At 59.0% G+C, this 18244-nt stretch overlaps 2 protein-coding genes across 2 annotated transcripts; one reads left to right on the forward strand and one right to left on the reverse strand.

The window, feature by feature from the left end:
* Positions 1-4912: 4912 nt before the first annotated feature.
* On the forward strand, positions 4913-6025 carry LOC118709222 (G-protein coupled receptor 35-like). The gene has a single exon (XM_036421154.2). The coding sequence runs from the start codon at positions 4913-4915 to the stop codon at positions 6023-6025; it is 1113 nt and encodes a 370-aa protein (XP_036277047.1).
* A 6679-nt stretch (positions 6026-12704) lies between these two features.
* LOC118709984 (aquaporin-12-like) lies at positions 12705-17384 on the reverse strand. Its single transcript, XM_036422424.2, has 3 exons — positions 16618-17384; positions 14765-14881; positions 12705-14407 (listed from the first exon to the last, which is right to left on the reverse strand). The coding sequence occupies exons 1-3, from the start codon at positions 17375-17377 to the stop codon at positions 14121-14123; spliced, it is 1164 nt and encodes a 387-aa protein (XP_036278317.2). The 5' UTR covers positions 17378-17384; the 3' UTR covers positions 12705-14120.
* Positions 17385-18244: the final 860 nt, after the last annotated feature.

The following is an 18244-nucleotide window of genomic DNA, read 5'->3' on the forward strand; positions in this document are numbered from 1 at the left end:
AGGTGCAGTTCCTTCCCAGTCTATAGCTGCATCAAACCCAGCTCTCCAATCTTCCTCCCGCCTGGTGGGGCCCCAGCACAGTGCAGGCAGCTGGGCGTTCACGGGACCCCTGAAGGGAATGATAAGAAAAGCAGCAGAGGCACCAATGGTGAGCATCCCAGGAACTGACAGGAGCACTGATCATAAACCACAGACTCCGGGTGCCCTACACCAGAGTCAGGCCTCTGGGCTGGGCCAGGCCAAGTGGGGAGCCTCTCACCAGTTCCCCTCCCTTCAGAGCTTAAGATCAGCCCAGTACATGGTCTGGACCCACTTCATTACTAATTAGCAAGGAATAGGCACCTGAAAGAAAAATGGATTCATTGTGAGGCTGCATCAGCAGGAGCTTAGGGCCCAGAATGTGGGAGCACATAAGCTCATGCTTCCTCTGCTAGGATTACTCCCGGGGTATTTTATCTGGCTTGGGACACTATTCAGCATGAGGCCACAGTCACTCTGGAGAGGGTCTGGAGGGAGTAGGCTGGTGAGGGCTTGGCAACCCAGACCACTTGGGAACAGGCGAAGGAAGTGTGGATGGTCAGCTAAGAGTGAGGTGTCTACCAGGAAGAGGGGGCCATCTGAGATCCCCAAGGAGTGGGCAGGTCAAGCTGGCTGCAGAGTATAAATGCAGGCATGGGAAAGACCTGGAGAACTGCCCGGAACCAAGGTGCTTCTGATTGGAGAGCCGGGTTTGATGCAGAATCCGAGTGGTCGACAATGTTCATACAGAGACCGAGGTGTTGCTGGGCAGTCCCAATGCCACTGTTTCTAAGGGTCTGTGCCTCCTGTCTGCCTGGTGCCCAGGGTCTGTGAGTCTCCTCTGAGGCAGTTGGCTTCAAGCAGGCTCTTCCTGTCCCTGCTGGGGTATAGCCTGGGCTCAGGTGGTGTGGGGAGAAGGCAGTCTTTAGAGGAGGAACACTGCAGTCTTAATGGTGAAGTTAGACCTTGGTCCTGGAGTTCAGCCAGGAAAGAATTCAGAGTCAAAAACCCTGATTATAAGGGAAGTTTATTTAGAAGTCACAGAGGTAGAGGAAGTGAGCCAGGCGGGCTGTGTGGACTCAGGAAACTGAGTTACAGAGGCAGAGGGAGGGCCGTTGGAACTGAGGAGAGAGAAAGGCAAAGTACGTGCCTTGAGGGAAAGAAGGTGGAGGAAAGGTGCAGAAGAGAGAAGAGAGAGGGAGAGAGAGAGAGAGAGAGAGAGAGAGAGAGAGAGAGAGAGAGAGAGAGAGAGAGAGAGAGGGGAGAGAGAGAGAGAGACTGCTCTGGGAAGAATGTCCTGGAGAGGGCTGGGCCCTTCACCTTAGGGTTTGGAGGTCTCGGGGAAGGATCTCAATAGAATATTCACCAGCTTTCCAGGTGTGTCCTTTCAAGGTCCTGGTCTCTACCAATCTTGGCTGGTGCCAGGGTCGTGGCCATTAGCCATTGCAGCCGGTCCTGAGATCAGCCAGGGTGCTTCATCTAGCTTTGCTGCTTTTCTGGGCCTGGCTGTTATCTTTAGTTTGATCAAAATGCTTGTCTCTGTGGCCAACAGACCCGAGGCTTTTTTTCTAAACCTCAATGTCCTGGAAGGCTGAATGCTTAAGGGAGTGGCTGTTAGAGGGCTTGTATGTGAGTCAAATGAGGCTATTCTCCGCCCCCCTTGTTCCTTTTCTAAGGGGGTGTAAACCACATGACTGGTGATATGAAAGGGGAAGAGAGGTCATCCTGGGGATCAGGCTCTAGCCTAAAACACTTGTTTTCCCCGTTTTGACCGTTGCTAGGCACCCAGGGCTTTCAGCGTGGTGACCTGTACCTGGCCTCTTGTTCCTACTCTGCTCCCATCTAATTGCCTATGTCACAGGGACCCCCCTTGTAGCTGCCCCTCCTTTTGGGGTGGAGGCGGTGTAATGCAGAGTCCAGCTAACTTCGGGAAAGTGCTGCCCACATCCCCAAAGTGACCACCTGAAGATACAGAAAGTCAGACCACACTAAAACCCACACATGGAGAGAGGTGTCAGCCTCCCCGTGTCATGCGAGTCTAGACGGCACCCTGTCCCCTGGGAGTCTGGGTGCCCCTCAGCCCCTGCCACTGGGAAAGCATTGACCATGAAGACATGCCCTCTGGCACACACCTCTTATGGAGGGCACCACTAACCGGACACTCACGGGTCCAGGCTGCCTGTCACGACTTGAGCCAACAAAGCAGAGTCAGGGTTAATTCATATGTAAATGTTGGTTCCAAAGTGGCCGGCAGTATGGCAGAGCGGCCCGTCAGCCATGGACATCTGCCCCAGCACCTCCTCCCAGCCGGCTGGTCACTTAGGATAAGGACGAAAGGCTGCGTGCAAGGGGAAGGAGGACGGTGGAACGACTGCAGGGTCTGTGGTCTGTGTCTCCTTCCAGAATGTTCAAGTTCGATAATAAGGTAGTTAATTGTCAATGTTAAAAACCAGCCCAGCCCATTCCTGGGACCCTGGGACCCGAGGATGGTTAGCATTCCTGAGGCAAACTGACCCCCAGAGGGGGTCAGGGTCCAGGCACAGCAACCAAATCTAAGTCCACCCTGTCCTCTGTCCTCAAAATTCATTGTCTTTTCTGAGCAATGGACCCATCAGGGTCCCAAGGTGTCTCTTATATTTTACCAGGCCTGTTTTTCTTCTTACAGCACATCCTCCAAGGCCCCAGGGTTGGTAAGAAAACCGCCTACCTATGGTTACTAAGGTGACAATGATTAAACAACCGTGTTCCTCTTCTCATTGTGTGCCCTTCCCCTAACCACTGCGGGCTCTCAGAGCTCTGCCACTCAGCGCCACCTGAAGTGCCTGACACTCCACCCAGCTCCAGGTCTGGGGAGACAGGCTGTTCCTCGGAGCATCCCCCGGGCACCTGCTGGGTACCACCAGCAGGCAGCCATGACCTCTCACAGAAATTCATGGAGGAAGCTCCCTCTCCCCCTGCTCTCCTGCAGGTGGTCCTCAGTGGAGGGCCCGGGAGACATGGCCCTTTCCTCCTACTGGCGGCCTGGTCAGGTTCTCACTGTCACCTCCGCCAGCCCCTGGGCCACCAGCTCCAGGCCTACCCTCACTCAGGCCTGGGTCCCCTGAGGGCTGCAGCATGGGATGTGGCAAGGGTGAGGCCACCCCTGCACTAGGATACACCCTGCGCTGGGGGGGCTGGAGCCCCTTTGAGATGGAGATTTGCACACAGGGGTTTCCTGAGAGTTCTTTTCCCAGCCCCACCTGGAAGGGGCGAGTGAAGCAGGATGGGCAGAGGGTGTTTCTGGGCTAGGTGACCTGAGCCGACCCGATGGATACATGACCTCTGAGAGTCACTTGCTAAAGGCAGTTCCAGGGGCCTTGGGCAGGCAGTGTGCACTTCTGACCTGAAGAGGGTCCCCAGGCAGCACCCCACAGCATTCACTACACCTTCCCATCCTGACAGTACAGGTGCGCGGAGCCCCATGTGTAGCTGTGGGCCTGTCTCACTCTCCATTGGCCTCTGAAACTAGAGGCCCTGCCAATGGGGAATGCTGGCCTAGGGACTCTGGGTTCTGCACGTGGCTGGCTTGCTGCCAGCCCTAAACCACTGGGCCTTCCTGTACGGGGCTCCCCAGCCCATGTCAATCACAGGTATTGGGGGCAGGCGGGGGGCGGGGGGGGACTACCCAGCCAAAGCGAGCCTGCTTGAGGCTGGAGGCCCTGCTGCAGCTCAGGTCACCCTGCTGCAGAGCTGCGGCCAGGAAGAAAGAGTGTGCAAGGTGTCATGCACCGCAGGCAGGGGTACTGGGGACAGGAAGGCCAGGAGGGAGGCTCTGGGAGGTACCGCCTACCTGCCAGATACCTCAGAGACAGGGCCCCGCCCACTGGAGGAGAGCATGAGGGTGGTGACCACAGCCTTGGGGCCGGATCCAGCCCGTGCAGCCTGGCTGTGTGCAGAGTGGCCGCAGCCCAGATCCTCAAGGCCCTGGCTTCCCATATTGGTGAGTACGCCCCAGTCAGGCCTCTCACTCTGAAATGTATTTATTTATTCCTCGTCCGAGGACATTTTTCCATTGCTCTTTAGAGAGAGTGGGAGGGAGGGATGGAGGGGAAAGGAGAGAAACATCTTGTGAGAGAAAAAGTGAATGGTTGCCTCCCACATTTCTCTGGATCTCCTGACCGGAGGCTTTTGATCTCCTGGCAGAGGCTGGGGATCAAACCTGCAATCAGATATGTGCCCTTGACTGGGAATCGAACCGATGACCTTTGATGCATGAGCCAACACTGTAACCACTGAGCACCGGCCACAACAGGCCTTCACTCTCCCTCACCTCGTGGCCACCAAGAGGGCTTCCAGAAGCGGGGGTCAGCTGGCCCTCATGCCTCCTTGTGAGTCCCAGGCCGAGACCATGCCTGAGTGCAGCAGCAGGTCCTGAGCTCTTGAGGAAGGACCATGGGCCAGCTCTGCCTCCCAGATGAGTCTGTGGACCCCACTGCTGGGGCCGTGGGTGGGTAACGCCTGGACAGGCCCACATGGCCCTGGGGGACAAGGTTACTTTGTATGGGCCTAGGTCAGCCAAGGTCCTGAGCTGAGCTAAAGGTCCTGGCCTAGGTCAGGAGGCCCAGAGAAGAGCCCCTACAGAGCCCCCTGCCTGGCAGGATGCCCCTGGGCAGGGTGGGGCAGCTGGCTATCCACCGTCTTCAGGGGCTTTAGTGGGTTAGGAGAGGGGGCACCCTGATCCAGGTTGTGTGGGAGCCTGGGACTGGCACAGGAAGTGGCGGGGAGGGAGAGAAAGCTGGCGGGGGAGAGGAGGGGAGGAAGAAGGGAGAGAGGCTGCAGCATTTCCCTCCCTGCCCCCAGGAGAAACAGCCTGCTGAAGCTCCCACCATCCTCCCGCCCTCTCAGGCTGCCAGCCATGGTGCTTGTGGCCGAAGGCCCTGGGAACCACTCCAACAGCTGCAGCACAGACAGGGGCACCCTGTCGCAGGCGGCGACCGTTGCCTCCATCTGCCTGGTCCTGGTGCTGGGCCTGCTGCTCAACAGCCTGGCGCTCTGGGTGTTCTGCTGCCGCCTGCGCAGGTGGACGGAGACCCGCATCTACATGGTCAACCTGGTGGTGGCCGACTGCCTGCTGCTGCTGAGCCTGCCGGGCATTCTGCACACGCTGAGCCAGAGGGTAGGGGCCCCGGAGGGCCCCCTGTGCAAGGTCCTGCAGAGCTTCTATTACGTCAACACCTACATGAGCATGTGGCTCCTCACAGCCATCGCCGCCGACCGCTACGCCGCCCTGCACTTTCCCCTGCGGGCCCAGGCTTGGCGAGGCCCCCGCCAGGCTGCCCTCACCTGCGCAGCCCTCTGGCTGCTGGTTGTCGGGGCCGTGGCCCTGCCTGTTGCCTGGCTGCGTCCAGGGGAGAGCTTCTGCTTTGGGCGGGGCCACACACGGGGCCCCAGGGCCCTCATCTTCTCCCTGCTCCTCTTCTTGCTCCCACTGCTCATCCTGAGCTTCTGCTCCGGCCGGGTGCTCCGGCGCCTCCACCGTGAGTGGACGCGGGCACAGCCCCAGGCCACCACCCCCATCCTCAAGGCCCTCTGCGTGGTGACAGCCAACTTGGCCACCTTTATGCTCTGCTTCCTCCCACTGCATGTGGCCTTGCTGGCCAAGCTCGTGGCCCAGTGGGTGAACGCAGCCTGCCCCACCATCCAGACGGTGGCCACCTTTGTGCAGGTGGCCTCCCGCATTGCCAACGCCAACTGCTGCCTGGACGCTGTCTGCTACTATTTTGTGGCCACGGAGTTCCAGGAGGAGGTGGGGGCCATCCTCGCCAGGCCCTGGCCTCTCTGGGGAAGGATGCGGGGTGTTCCTGCCTGTGGCCATCCCGACCTGGGCGCCCAGGGCGAGGCAGCGAAGGAGAGCGGCACAGGAGTGGGCCCCCGCACAGCCCTGCAGCATGAGGCGGGGGGCATCCAGGCCCCCACAGAACCACTCTCTTCCTGCTGCCACAGTGTCTGCAAGAAGCAGCCTCCCTGAGTGCAGCCTGACTTGGGTGCGGGCTCAGAATGATGGGTCCCGGAGTCAGGGCTTTGCCTCTGCAAATAGAATTTAACCAAAAAACTAAAGGACTGCCAGCACACGGGTCTTTTCCCTCAAAGCCCAGCTTCTCGGGTGGTCTCTCCCTTGTCCAGCCCTCAAGCTCTGCGGTGCAGAGTGGCCCTGTTTTGGCCAGGTTGAACTCTGACCTCCACCCTCCACTCGCTGAGCACTGGAAGACCGGGAGAGGGTGTTACAGAGAACCAAGACATTATTTCTTCTGTTACCTCCAGGTCATAGCAAGATACAAAGCCTACTGAAGTTCGGGGTCTCCAAAAGCCTCCAACCACTGCAACAAAACCTAACTAGGTCCCAGGGCTGCAGGGCAACCATGTCTCCACTCGGGGTCCCATTTAAAGAGACACGGTTGTCAAATGAGTTTAAATAAATTCTTTTTTTAAAAGGTTTAACTAGATTCTTGAAGAGAGTCAAAGAGATCACCTTCCTTACCCTTGGGGGTGCTGCTCAGGCCCCTTTCCTCCCCACCCCACCTCCTCAGCTCCACCCACAGTGTCCCCTCTGCACAAGTCCCCTCTCCCTCCGCAGGCTCAGGCCTGATGCCTGAAACTCTAGGTGCCGTAGTGTGTGAAGTTTCTCCCACCGGGTCCTGGAAAGGGACCAGGAAGAGGGGCCTTGGGCTCAGGCTGTTGGCAAACTTGTGGGAGGACCAGGGCTCAGCTACTGTGTGTCCCCACCTTGCCTCAGCACCCTGGTAAGGGCAGCCCCTGGAGTCACCTTCCAGGACTGATCCTTTTTGGGAATCAGGTGCCAGAGGCCCAGGCCTCCCAGCCTGGGGGCAATGCTGGGGCACAACAGGCTGCTTCCTGAGGGTGGCTAGACCAGACCCAAGCCTCTAGGAGGGGCCACCATCCTTGATAGGAACTGATTACATGGTCTCTGTGCCTCAAGCCCTGGAGCAAAAGCCTGGGTTGCTGTCCCCCGTGCTGCTCATCTTGCTCCTAGGCCTGCATCCAGCACCTGGCAGAGAAGGGGGTGGGGCTTCTGGTGGAGGAGCTGAGCCAGGTTGATAAGATGGAGGGTGGGGGGAGCCTGCTTCACACCCCCTCAGCCCCAGGCCCCACCATCGTCTTCTCCCCTTTCCTTGGCAGAGTGGGTCTGGGTGGGGGCGGGGGTAGAGATGTGACACATCCCTCTCCAGTGGTGTATGCTGTGGAGCTGAGGGACACTGATCCAACCTGTTCTCTCACCAAAGAGGATTCTGGGTCACAAAAAGGCAGGGAGTGCCCACGCAGCTGTGTCCAGCTGCGATTAAAGTTTTGCCAAATTAGCAAAGGGAATATGCATCTTCACTATGACCCAAACCAACTTCATAAAAGTAACATGGTCAACAGAAACATGGCCAGGGCGTGAGCAGGCAATGCAGGGTGTGGAGAGAGGGGTGCAAGCCCTCCAATAGTCGGCAGAGCAGGGTCTGGGATGGTCTTAGGCCATTCCCATGATAAAACGTAACAGGCCAGGGAGATTATTTTTTACAGTCGGGCACCGGGGAGCTGGCATGGGAAGGATGCCTGCATGGCCGGGTTCTGGCGGGAACCCCTTCCTGGTTCACAGCAGCTTTCTCGCTGTGACCTCACGCAGCAGAAGGGGTGAGGGAGTTCCACGGGGTCCCTGTATGAGGGCACTGAACCCATTCATGAGAACTTGTACGTCACAGCTGCCCATCCTCCACCTGAGCCTGCCGTCGCATTGCTGGCCTCTGTGGGGAGCCCGGGTGCTGGGTGCAGACACTGGGTCTGCTCACAGAATAGCCCTCCAGAGGTCCAGGGGCATCCTCCAGCCGGCTCCCTGAGTGCATGTTCAGGCACCTCTCTCCCCAGCTGTCTTCTCTTGGTCCGTCTACGCCCCGGGGTCCCTCAGATCCAGGGTCAGTCTCACAAGGTACGGCTCCAGACATGACTACACCTCAGGCCTATGCCCATGATTCGGAGTCTGGAGAGCACAGGGGCCCAAAGGACAAGAAGCTGCCCTCTCGCTGGCCTGACTCCAGGAGCCAGACCCATAGGACCCTCTGCAGGGCCTGGCCAGGACTCCTGGGGGTGACTCCTGGGCCAGGGAGGATGAGGGGCCAAGGTGGGCACTCCCACCAACCACCCCGTTTGTGGGCAGACAGACAGACATGAGCAGAGCCAGGTTGCCGGGGCAGAAAGCCCCAGGTGCCCATCAAGGGGCAAAACTGGGAAAACACGAACCTTATCCCCACCTTTCACCCTCCCCTAGCGTATCTCTGGTCATGCAGCTTAGGCCCTGACCCTTTCCTCCCCAGAGATAACATCTAGGCCTCAGCTGTCCTTCAGCTCCAGGCCCAAAAAAGCAGCAACACCAGACAAGCTACGCCTTGGCTGCCTCAGGACCAGCTACAGTGACCGATGACCCCCTGCCCTGGTGCTGACTGGTCAGTGGAGACCACTGACCCTGTAAGGACACACCTGGAAAGCTGATGAATATTTTATTGAGACCCTCCCCTAAGATTCCCACCTGCAAGAGACATAAATATCCTCTGTGCCAAGGGTCACCTTGGGTCAACAAGGGTCACCTCTCTCTTCTCTCTTCTTCCCTCTAAGGCCGCAGTCACCATGACTACACCTCAGGCCTGTCCAGGTAACTAGAGCCAATGCCCATGATACAGAGCGGTCCATCTGGTCTGAAAGGTTGGCAACTGCTGCTCTAAGGGACCCCAGGAGACAAGGGGAGCAATGGGCATTGGCAGCTCATCCCAATCTTACCCCCAACCCTGTCTCCAAGGCCCCCTTTTCTCTGACCTCATAGGGAGCCAAAGCAGCCCAGCCTCAGCTCTCCTGTGGCTTCCTCCGTGCTCAGCTCCTCCCTGGGGCACTGTCCCAGCCTTCATTTCACATCCTGTCTCAGTGTGTTTTTGCTGCTGCCAGTAAACTCTAGCTTTGCTGCACGGTGTCTCTTGGCTGAAATCTTCCTTCAAGACAAGAACCGAGATCTCGTCATCTCGCTGGAAACAGAGGGACCCATTCTGCCTGCTGCTTTCTATCTGAGTGACCCTGAGAAACAGCCCCTGGACTTGCCTGGAGGCCCCTGGAGGTCCCCTGTCAAATGCTGTGGTGGCTCTACCTCAGACTTGAGAGGCTTTGCCCCGCTGGGAGAGCCCCAGCAACGGCCTGTTTCGGGGTGTTGGTTTGGGGGCTTGAAAATGAGGAAGTCTTGACAAGGATGTGATAAATAGCCGCCATCTGTGACATCCAGTGGCGATGGCTCTGACGAAACAGAAACAGTCACCGGTGTCGAGGCTGTGGCCAAAGATCCTCAGGAAGGTGTTGGCAATGTTACTCGCTGGGTCGGGTGGGGCCACATCTTAGGAAAACGTTGAGCAAAGAGCAGCCTCTGAAGAGCAGCCATCCAGGCCTTGCTGGGGGATCTGGGCCTGTGGGAGATGATGTCGGGCCTTTGCTTTCCTGTGAGCCAGGAGGTGGCCTGAGCTAGAAGCATTTGGTTCACATAGAGTCAAGTCCAAGTTTCTAAGACGGAAGGTTGGATGAGAATAGGAGGGAACCCAGGCAAGGAAATCTACCCTTTGACGTGTTTAAAGGAACAGCGGTTACGTGTTTGTCAGCAGGTCCCAGGCACAGTTACAGCAGGATTAGTAATGAGAAAGATGGGGCTCTGAGGCCTGCCAACTGAGGGGGGCCTCACCTGGAGCTGAAGGGGTTGGTGGGATGAACTGAGCCTATGGCCTCAGTACTTTGTCAGTGGTAGACCCCAAAAATACTAATCACTCCACATGGGGAGGGGCTGATCAACAAGACTTTGCCATTCCCCGTGTCCTTGCCAGGGACGACGAGGCAGGCAGGGGGTTCCGATATGGTACCTGTGACAGGGACGTATCATGTGGCTCCCAGCAGGGGCCTCATGGTCTCAGGTATGTCTCTGAGGAGGTTAGTCTGGCCACACGCTGCACCGCTGAGATGGGGCAGGCAAACATCACAAGCTTCCCGGGGGCTACAGGGGGCACACCACATTTACCGAGGGTGACAGGGCTGCCCTTGTTGGTGCAGGTATTGAACGTGAGAAGCGGAGCAAGCAGGTGCAGAGGGAGATCCGGGGATGAAAATGGTGGGGAGTGGGGTGAGGGATGCTCTCCCCCTGCCCACTCCTGATCCCTGAGGCCTGGCACAGCACCCTCAGCGGCATGGGGAGTGTCTCCTGTGCTTCCCACCTTTTCATGACCCTCTCTGAGAGCTTTCTGTTCCTCAGACCCACTGACCCCGTCCACACCATGTTCATCTGGATCCGGCCGCTCCCGGGGAGGTGACAGGGGCTTCGTCAGCATCCCCAGTCACACAGCGGATTGTGATTCTTCTAGGACAGACACCTGTAGGCGTGCAGCCTGCTGGGCAGACACCGGCAGCTAAGTTCAGGATTCCAGGTGAAAAAAGACAGAGCCTGAACGGCAAAACACCACACATCACGGACAGGCGGAGCTCTGTGCTCCCTGGCCTGGCTGGCGCGTCTCCGGCCAGGGAGCGAGTCTCTGGTATCTTGGGGGCGGAGGCTGCAGTGTGGCACCCTCTCAGCTTCTGGTTGTGAAGCCACAGGCAGAACTGCCACGCACGGGGCCGCACTCACACCCTGTCACAGGCGGGACACTCAGAGCCGGATCCCAAGTCAGAGTCCCGGCCGGCGGCTGTGGCTGTAGCCGACCAGCTCAGTGACCCGCATGGACGGTTGCTGGGCAGTGTCAGGTGCTGGACGCGGTACTGTGCCCTTCATACAGAAGAGCCTCCTCGGCCATGGCCGGTGCTCAGTACCCCAGGTTACAGTGGCCAGACCGTTCCCGCCTCATTCACAGGATTCTTCAGGGTGGCTGGGGCGAGGCCTGTTGTCCTCCAAGTGATGTGGGCTTTGCCCCCCTGCCAGGTGACACTCTCTGAGAGTGCTGAGAATTGAAGGGCAGCTGGATGCCCACGACTGGGTTCATGTCCCATGGCAGTCAGTGGCAGCGGGCTGAGCCAAGGGGGCCCTTGGGCTCAGGGTCAAGCTGTGCTGGCAGGATCTGCAGCTGCCAGCCCTCAGGCCCTGCCCTGCCAAGTTCTAAACTGCCCACAGTCCTCAGTTCCAGCTGTTTTTGGGGGTGGCCAGGCAGGGGCTGAGGTCAGAGGTGGCCGGGGAGGGGTGACTGTTTGACGTCTAAGGTTCCTTCCAAATGCAAGACCAGACCTTTGAGCAGGGAAGGGTAGTCAGGGGTCCTGGACAATCTTTGTCACCCTGACTGTTTGCCTGTACAGTTGCACAGCAGCAGGGGACTGCAAGCTGATACTCATATCCCTGAGCAGGGCGCCTCTGTCCCCCGACACCGACTTTGGAACCCCTGAGGGGCTGTGTGATTCCACTGCCAGGGTCAAGATCCTGAGGGCAGCTCTTCATTGACCAAGTGCTGCCTGGTTTGTGGACAGCAGCCAGCTGGGTGCTGGTCACCCAGTCCCTGCGTGAGTCCCTGGTCCTGCAGTGGTGCTGGGCGCTGGTGCTAGACAATGTGGTGACTGGAGCTGGGCCTGGGATGTTGGACTGGACGCTGGACACGCACTTCGCCCCCACCTGGCTTCACCCCTGCCTCAAGCACAGAGAGGCAGCGATGTAGCCACCAACCAGCCACAGCCTGGTGGCCATCTGGGCTGTTAGCTTCGGGCTGGTCTGGGCCCCCATGCATGCCTGCTGTGTTCTCGCCACGTTGGCTGCAGTGCAGGGGTAGCGGGGGGCTCACCTGCACCAGGGCAGGAGGAGACACCAGGCCAAAGCTGAGAGAGTGAAGCCCGAATGTGTTGCGGGGCCCAGGGCAAAACGAGAATGCAGACCTCCCGAAAGGTGGGAAAAGGGGCCACGGTGGGACTAAAACAGAAAGCTTTTCCCTCGAATCAAGCAGAACAGGCCTTACAATGGTCCATGAGCGGCCACAATGTAAACTCACGTGGCTGGTGTGACTTAACGTGGACCGCAATAGGTAACACCTGGTTAATGAGAGCTCTTGATGGATCCTGAGATTTTCCTGGCTTCCTTTTCTGCAGATTCATTAATTAGGTCATCAAACACAGCAATGCTAATCAAAGGCAACACCAGCCACTCTTGCCAAATGTAATGGTTGCAAATCATTCAGACAATTATCAATTTCAAGAAGGCTGAAGGCTCTTTCTGTGATGGGAACATGACAGATTTCCCCAGAGCATGTTACAGGCTGTGAAATTATTTTGAAACATAAGTTTTAGTACATTTAGAGCAGTTGATTCTCAGAACAACAACGACAAAAAAAAAAAACACAAAACACTATACAAATCAGTTTTGAAATGCAAATCTATACAGTGCCATTTTAATGTTCCCCCTGATATTTCTCTTCATGTGGGGATCATACAAGAGTCTGATTCATGATTTACATATAATTGAAAACACGTGTTTGTAATTGTATTGTTGTATCTCCAAATATATGGAAAAAATAACTTTTGCCTAGCCTGTTTGGCTCAGTGGATAGAGTGTCGGCCTGCGGACTGAAGGGTCCCTGGTTCAGTTCTGGTCAAGGGCGCATGCCTGAGTGGTGGACTCGGTCCCCAGTGGGGGGGCATGCAGGAGGCAGCCAATCAATGATTCTCCGTCATCATTGATGTTTCTCTCTCTCTCCCTCCCCCTTCCTCTGAAATCAATAAAAACATATTTTTTTAAAAAAGAAAAAATAACTTTTAACTTCTATGTCAGTAATTGGTTCATCAAAGCTTTATATGAACATTGTATTCTTTTCCACTGAATGCAGTTCCTTAAATTTAATTTGTGTTTCCAATCTTAATGGATATTGCTTACCATACTGATTGCATCTAAAATAGAAATTCTAGCTCCTCGAATCATCCTGATAATTTCCTGGTTCACAGGCTTTGTTGCAATGTCTACATGCCCATTTTTTTTGTACTAATTTACTGATGTTTACTGCCTGAGCATCAGCAGTTTCTGTCCTGGAAGCAGTTGTGCAGAGACCAGAGGGACCTTGGGGACAGACCTGCCAGCTGCCTCCCACCTCGGGCCCTGGTGCTGCCTGAGGACCCCTCTTTCTTCCAGGGGCTTCCACCTCTGCTCTGCGTGCTGCTGCTGCAGTGCCCGCCCTCCCCCAGCACCGCCTGCTGGTCCACACAGGCCTCCTCTGAGGGGGGCTGGTGGCCCTCTCCACCCCGTGCACTCGCTCGGGGCTCTCTTTCTGGAAGACGCGCAGCTGGCTCTCAGGCCCTAATGCTAGGTGTCCCGGCTCCCTTACTCTCCGGGGGCCACTCCAAGGAGGGGAGGAGGCTGGGGTTCAGACAGAGCAGCCGCACTGCCAGGCTGGGTTGGGGAGCCATGGGAAATGGGGTGGGGGTTCTCTCCTGGACCTTCCCTGGGTGGTGTCCCAGGGAGAAGTTGACCAGGACCTGTCTTTGGTTCTCCCTCCTGTCCTCAGCTGGATGGCAGGGTGGGGCCTTGGGCTGGATGGGGCTCCAGGACCCCCAACTGAGGGGCCTCTGGCCTCTTGGGGTGAAAGATTCCAGATCCACTCTGGGGAGGAAATGGCTGAGGAGTGAGGGGGGAGGGGGGAGAATCTCTGCCCTGAAGGCCCTGTGATTGGCAAGGGTTAACCTGGCTTTGAGGACCTGCTGCCTTGAGGTCCAGGGTGCTGATGGATGAAGGGGTTGGGGGCCCTTTGACTGGCCCACTCCCCTGTAGCCTCAGGCTCCAGGCACCACCCATAACCTCCCAGGAGAGTTCAGGGTGTCCTAGCCACTCGGAGCTCCTTGGGCCGCAGTGCAGGGGCGTGTGCAGGGCAGCCAGGAGCCCTTTATGGGAGACTCCGCCTTCGGGTCTTCCCAGGCCCAGGCTGCCTGCCTGCACTTTGGCCTTTCCTCCTCGGTCTTGGCTTTGATTCTGACTCTGCCAGGAAGAGGCGGGACAGACCTTGTGAAACTATGCGGGGGACTAAGACCAGCCTCCGCTTCTTCAGAGGCTTCTGCTAGGCCAGGGAGACGGGCAGGGCTGGGGCGGTTTATTGACGGATGGTTTCTGGGGAGGCAGTGGGGGCGGGTTTCATGCCCCTCAGCCAGGGGCCTGGCCTCCACATGGAGCTCCACAGGGAGCCCAGTGGCTGCTGCCTCGCCCGCCTCTGCCTGGGCTCCTGGCCTCTGCAGCCCTCTGTGGGTGTCTGGGCGCCTTCAGGCCCCGGGGCTGGCTTCCCTTTGGGGGTTCGATACTTGTTCTTCTGACCGTACAGCAGGTTCCTCTGGAAAAGGCGGGGAAGGTGGCCGTGGTACAGCAGGACGGCCAGTACCATCCCTGCAGGAGACAGAGTGTCAGTCATAGGGCCCTCGGGTTTCTTGCAGCCTGAGACACCTGAGCACCCCTCCCACCCCCCCAGGATGGGGGCAGGGGATTGTAGACCTGGGTCTGGGGGGCCTGCAGACCTGGGCTGGGGGAGTGGGTGCCAACAGCCTGGGAACTTGACCCGGTTCCCTCCCCTTCCCAAAGAAAGCAGCCCCTGAATGGACTCTCCATCAGAAAGCTGGACCCTGCAGGCTGGCCTACCAGGATGTTTGTGTGGCCTGTTCCCCAACCATGAGCCCCGCCCAGGGCTAGCTCTGCCTCTGCCCCTGGGAGCTCCTGGGGTCCCCAGTGACACCCGCCAGCCCTTACCTGTCAGAGGGCCCAGCCAGTACACCTGGGCATACTCCAGCAAGGTGTGCCCTGAGCAGTGGAAGGTAACTGAGGCGGCCAGGGTGGGGTTGAAGAAAGCAGATGTGAGGGGTCCAGCTGTGGAGGAAGCACAGACAGGCCTCACGTGGTCCTACCTGGACCAGAGCTACTCTTCAAAATCTCCACCCTGAATCCTACTGTGCCCTGGCCTAGGGGGGCTCTTGGCACCCAGACAGGGAAACCAACAGAAAGATAGGGAGGCAGATAAAGACAGACAGACAGACAGAGACAAAGACTGTGGAACATAGCAGCACCAGGACTGAGGGGAGATTTGGATGAGCAGCCAGAGCCGGGCCAGCGTCCCTGAGCCCCAGGCCAGGCAGACCCCAGTGAGCAGGGGCCTCCCGGGGCAGGTCTGGGCCTCGTGGACAGGGAGCCTGAAGCCTGCAGGTGGAGGCCAGGCATGGTCAGTGGTGCTGACTCTGCAGGAGGAGCCTAGGTGGGTCCTGTGCAGACAGCAGGAGCTCCTGGGTGCCACCTCAGGGGAGTGTTCAGGCCACCTGGCCGCAGAGCTCTGTGCCGGCAAGCTCTCTGCTCAGCCCTGCCTCGACTGTCACCACCCCCCCACCCCCCCACCCGTGCATGGGGCCCAGTGGCAGCTTTCTGGCCATTGGTGGCCAAGGTGCCACAGTCAGCAACACGGAAAGTGGGCCCTCAGAGCTGGTTCTGCCCTCCCTGCGGACCCCAGGAATGGAGACCTTGGAGAGCTCGGCCTCAGCCCCTTCCTGCTGTGTCTTCCCCATGCCTGGAGCCTGACAGCTGCCCTGAGCACAGCCATGGCCATAGGCGCCCTTGCCACGGAGCTTGACAGGTGCAGGGCTCCTGTCCACACCCAGCACAGGGGCACCACAGCCTCTCCCGGAGAGGCGCTGCTGTCCTACCCTGACCCCATCCCTGGTGCCGGGGGGTGGGGGAGTGTGCAACCCAGCAGGGCCCTCCTAGGGGCAAATCCCACTGACCTCAGGGCCCAGCCTGGCTCCTCCACGTCCTGGCCCAGCTCTGTCCACAACTCAGGGACAGCTGGGAAGTAAGGTCTGTGGTCACTTGCTCTCGCTTTTCCACGAAGGTGGGAAAGGCCCTGCCACACTGGGGCCAGGCCCAGGCAGGGGACCTCAGAATAGGTGACCTCCATCTAAGGACCAAACGCAGAGCAGGGCCGGGGGAGGCTCAGGGCGGCTCCCACAGGGGCTGAGGGACCAGCCAGCACACCTGGGCATATTTGGTCAGTGGTGGGGGCAGTGACCCCAAAGCGGGATGGAGTGTCTGCTGCCACCTCAGTAGGCTCTTGGTGCCGACAAGGGAGGTGGAGACTTGGGTGAGGAAGAAAGGACAGGACCCGGCACCCTAGGAAGGGGTGACAAGATGCAGGGCTTGCAGCCTGGAGCCTGGGCCGCACCCTGGAGAAACGGCTGGCTGCCCATCTGCCCCTGACCTCCCCAGCCAGCCACCTTGCTTCCTTAGACAAGCATTTCCGTGTCCACGCTGCCATGCAGAACTCACCACGTATAGTGAGTGGGCCTTCCCGCTGGGTCAGCTTCTGGAAGGAGCTCGGAGTGTGGGGAGGCCTAGCCAGGAAGGGAGGCCCTGACGGGGAACTGGGGTCCCACCTGCCACGCCGTGCCCAGCCCCATCGGTCACACCACCACCCGCTTCCCAGGGAATGGCCTCCCCAGCGTCTGTGGCTCGCAGGCCCCTCAGCTGGCAGCCCCTTTCCTGCCCACAGCTGCTGGCAGTACGGCAGCCGCCGAGGCAGAGGTGCGGAGGAGACGCAGGGGAGAAACGCCAGGTCTCACCTGTGTAGGCGCTGACGGTGACCAGCAGGGCCACAGCTGGCACTCTGTAGACGGGAAGGCTATTCCTGAGGCGGAGGAGGGCCAGATGGAAGACGAAGGCGCAGGTGCCTTCCACCAGCGCGCCGTGGGTGACGGTTGTGCGCAGGGCCGAGCTGCAGTGTTCAGCCATGAGGTTCTGCAGGACGTGCAGGTCGCTGAGCTCCCAGGCCCAGTACAGCCGGGTCAGGGCGCAGGCCGCCTGCATGCCCAGCCCCTGGGCCGCCAGCTTGAGCAGAGTGCCGGGCAGAGAGGCCTCAGCCAGGAGGAGCTCCTGCAGGGACACCGTGGGGTTGGCCGAGGCCCAGTCAAAGGTGGCCCCGTGTGCCAGGAAGAGCAGGAACAGCAGGGTCAGCAGCAGGTCGGGCCCGAAGCCCCCGGCCCAGGGGCCCAGCTCTGCCAGCATCCGCATCTCCAGGCAGCAGGTCCCCAGCTGGGCCGCGCCCGCCACCCCCAGGGCGAAGCTGACGTAGGCACCTTTGGGGAGCAGGGCCTTGGCCGCCCTCCTGGCCGCCTGGCACAGGGCAATGGTGGCCAAGAAGAACAAGAGAGACACGTTCAGACCAGCCATCGGCCCGGGGGCTCTATGGAGCCAGACTGAGCAGGGGACCTGAGCTGACGTGTCGGGGCTGACCCACCCCAGCACCCAAGGGCGGGGGAGCCGTGGAAGCGTCCATCTGGGCTGGCACTCCTGGGAACGCCACACCTGCACCCTCACGTCCATCCCACCTGCTGCAGACCCAGGAGCAGAGCCAGGAACGCACACAGCGGACCGGCCCTCAGCCAGGCGTCTTCCCCAGGGCGTGAGGCACACCGGGCACTCACCCCACTCGGCCAGCCCAGGGCTGCGGCCTGGCCAGAGCTCTTCAAAGCTTCCATCGAGCACCATGCCACACCCAGGCTCCCAGCTCCACGCCTGGCAGCTCCCTGGGCCTCGGCTGAGGCCCCACTTGGGCGGGTCCCTGGCTCTGCCTGCCCTCTGGGTCACACGCCACGGGTTCCCTGCATGAAAGCAGCCATCTGTGGGGCCAGGTCACCGCACAAGGAAGCCACGGGGGCTCCACGAGGGCTGCCCGCAGAAAGGCCCACCTCACTATATGCAGTGAGTGTTCTGCATGGCAGTGCTGACACATAAAATGCTTTTCTAGGAGAGCAGTGTGGCTGGTTGGGGAGTTCAGAGGCTGCACTCAGACCCCAGGCCCTTGGCACGTAGGATTACCTGTGAATGCCTCCCCACACCCACTATGTGCCACACAGACCCATGTCTGGGCCATGTCTCTCCAGTCCAGAGGGACCCAGAAGTCAGGAACACTGCCATCAAAATCGGTTTGAATTTCCTTCCTGTCAGTCCAGCTGAGCATGACGTCACCTGGCCGCACCCCAGCAGACCCTGGGGCCCGCATGCTGCCTGGCCCTGGAGCTGTGGCAGCGCCTTCCATGGGCAGGGTGCACACAGTGCCCCCTTGTGTTCATCCCACAGAACCTGTTTGGGGGAACAGAGGGCTTGTGTCCTGCCCACTCCCCCTCCCTTCCATTTTTATTTTTCTAATCCAACACCTGTGCCTGCCAGACTCTCCCTGCACAGAAGGGA

This window comes from Pipistrellus kuhlii, unplaced genomic scaffold, assembly GCF_014108245.1.
Source record: "Pipistrellus kuhlii isolate mPipKuh1 unplaced genomic scaffold, mPipKuh1.p scaffold_m20_p_7, whole genome shotgun sequence".
In the NCBI taxonomy this organism is placed as follows: domain Eukaryota; kingdom Metazoa; phylum Chordata; class Mammalia; order Chiroptera; family Vespertilionidae; genus Pipistrellus; species Pipistrellus kuhlii.

Coding starts and splice junctions, on each gene's coding strand:
- LOC118709222 (XM_036421154.2), top strand. CDS start 4,913: ATGGTGCTTGTGGCCGAAGGCCCTGGGAACCACTCCAACAGCTGCAGC.
- LOC118709984 (XM_036422424.2), bottom strand. CDS start 17,377: ATGGACGTGAGGGTGCAGGTGTGGCGTTCCCAGGAGTGCCAGCCCAGA. Junction 14,882..16,617: donor CACCGTCAGCGCCTACACAG/GTGAGACCTGGC, acceptor CTTCCTCCACAG/CTGGACCCCTCACATCTGCT. Junction 14,408..14,764: donor CTGGCTGGGCCCTCTGACAG/GTAAGGGCTGGC, acceptor TGTCTCCTGCAG/GGATGGTACTGGCCGTCCTG.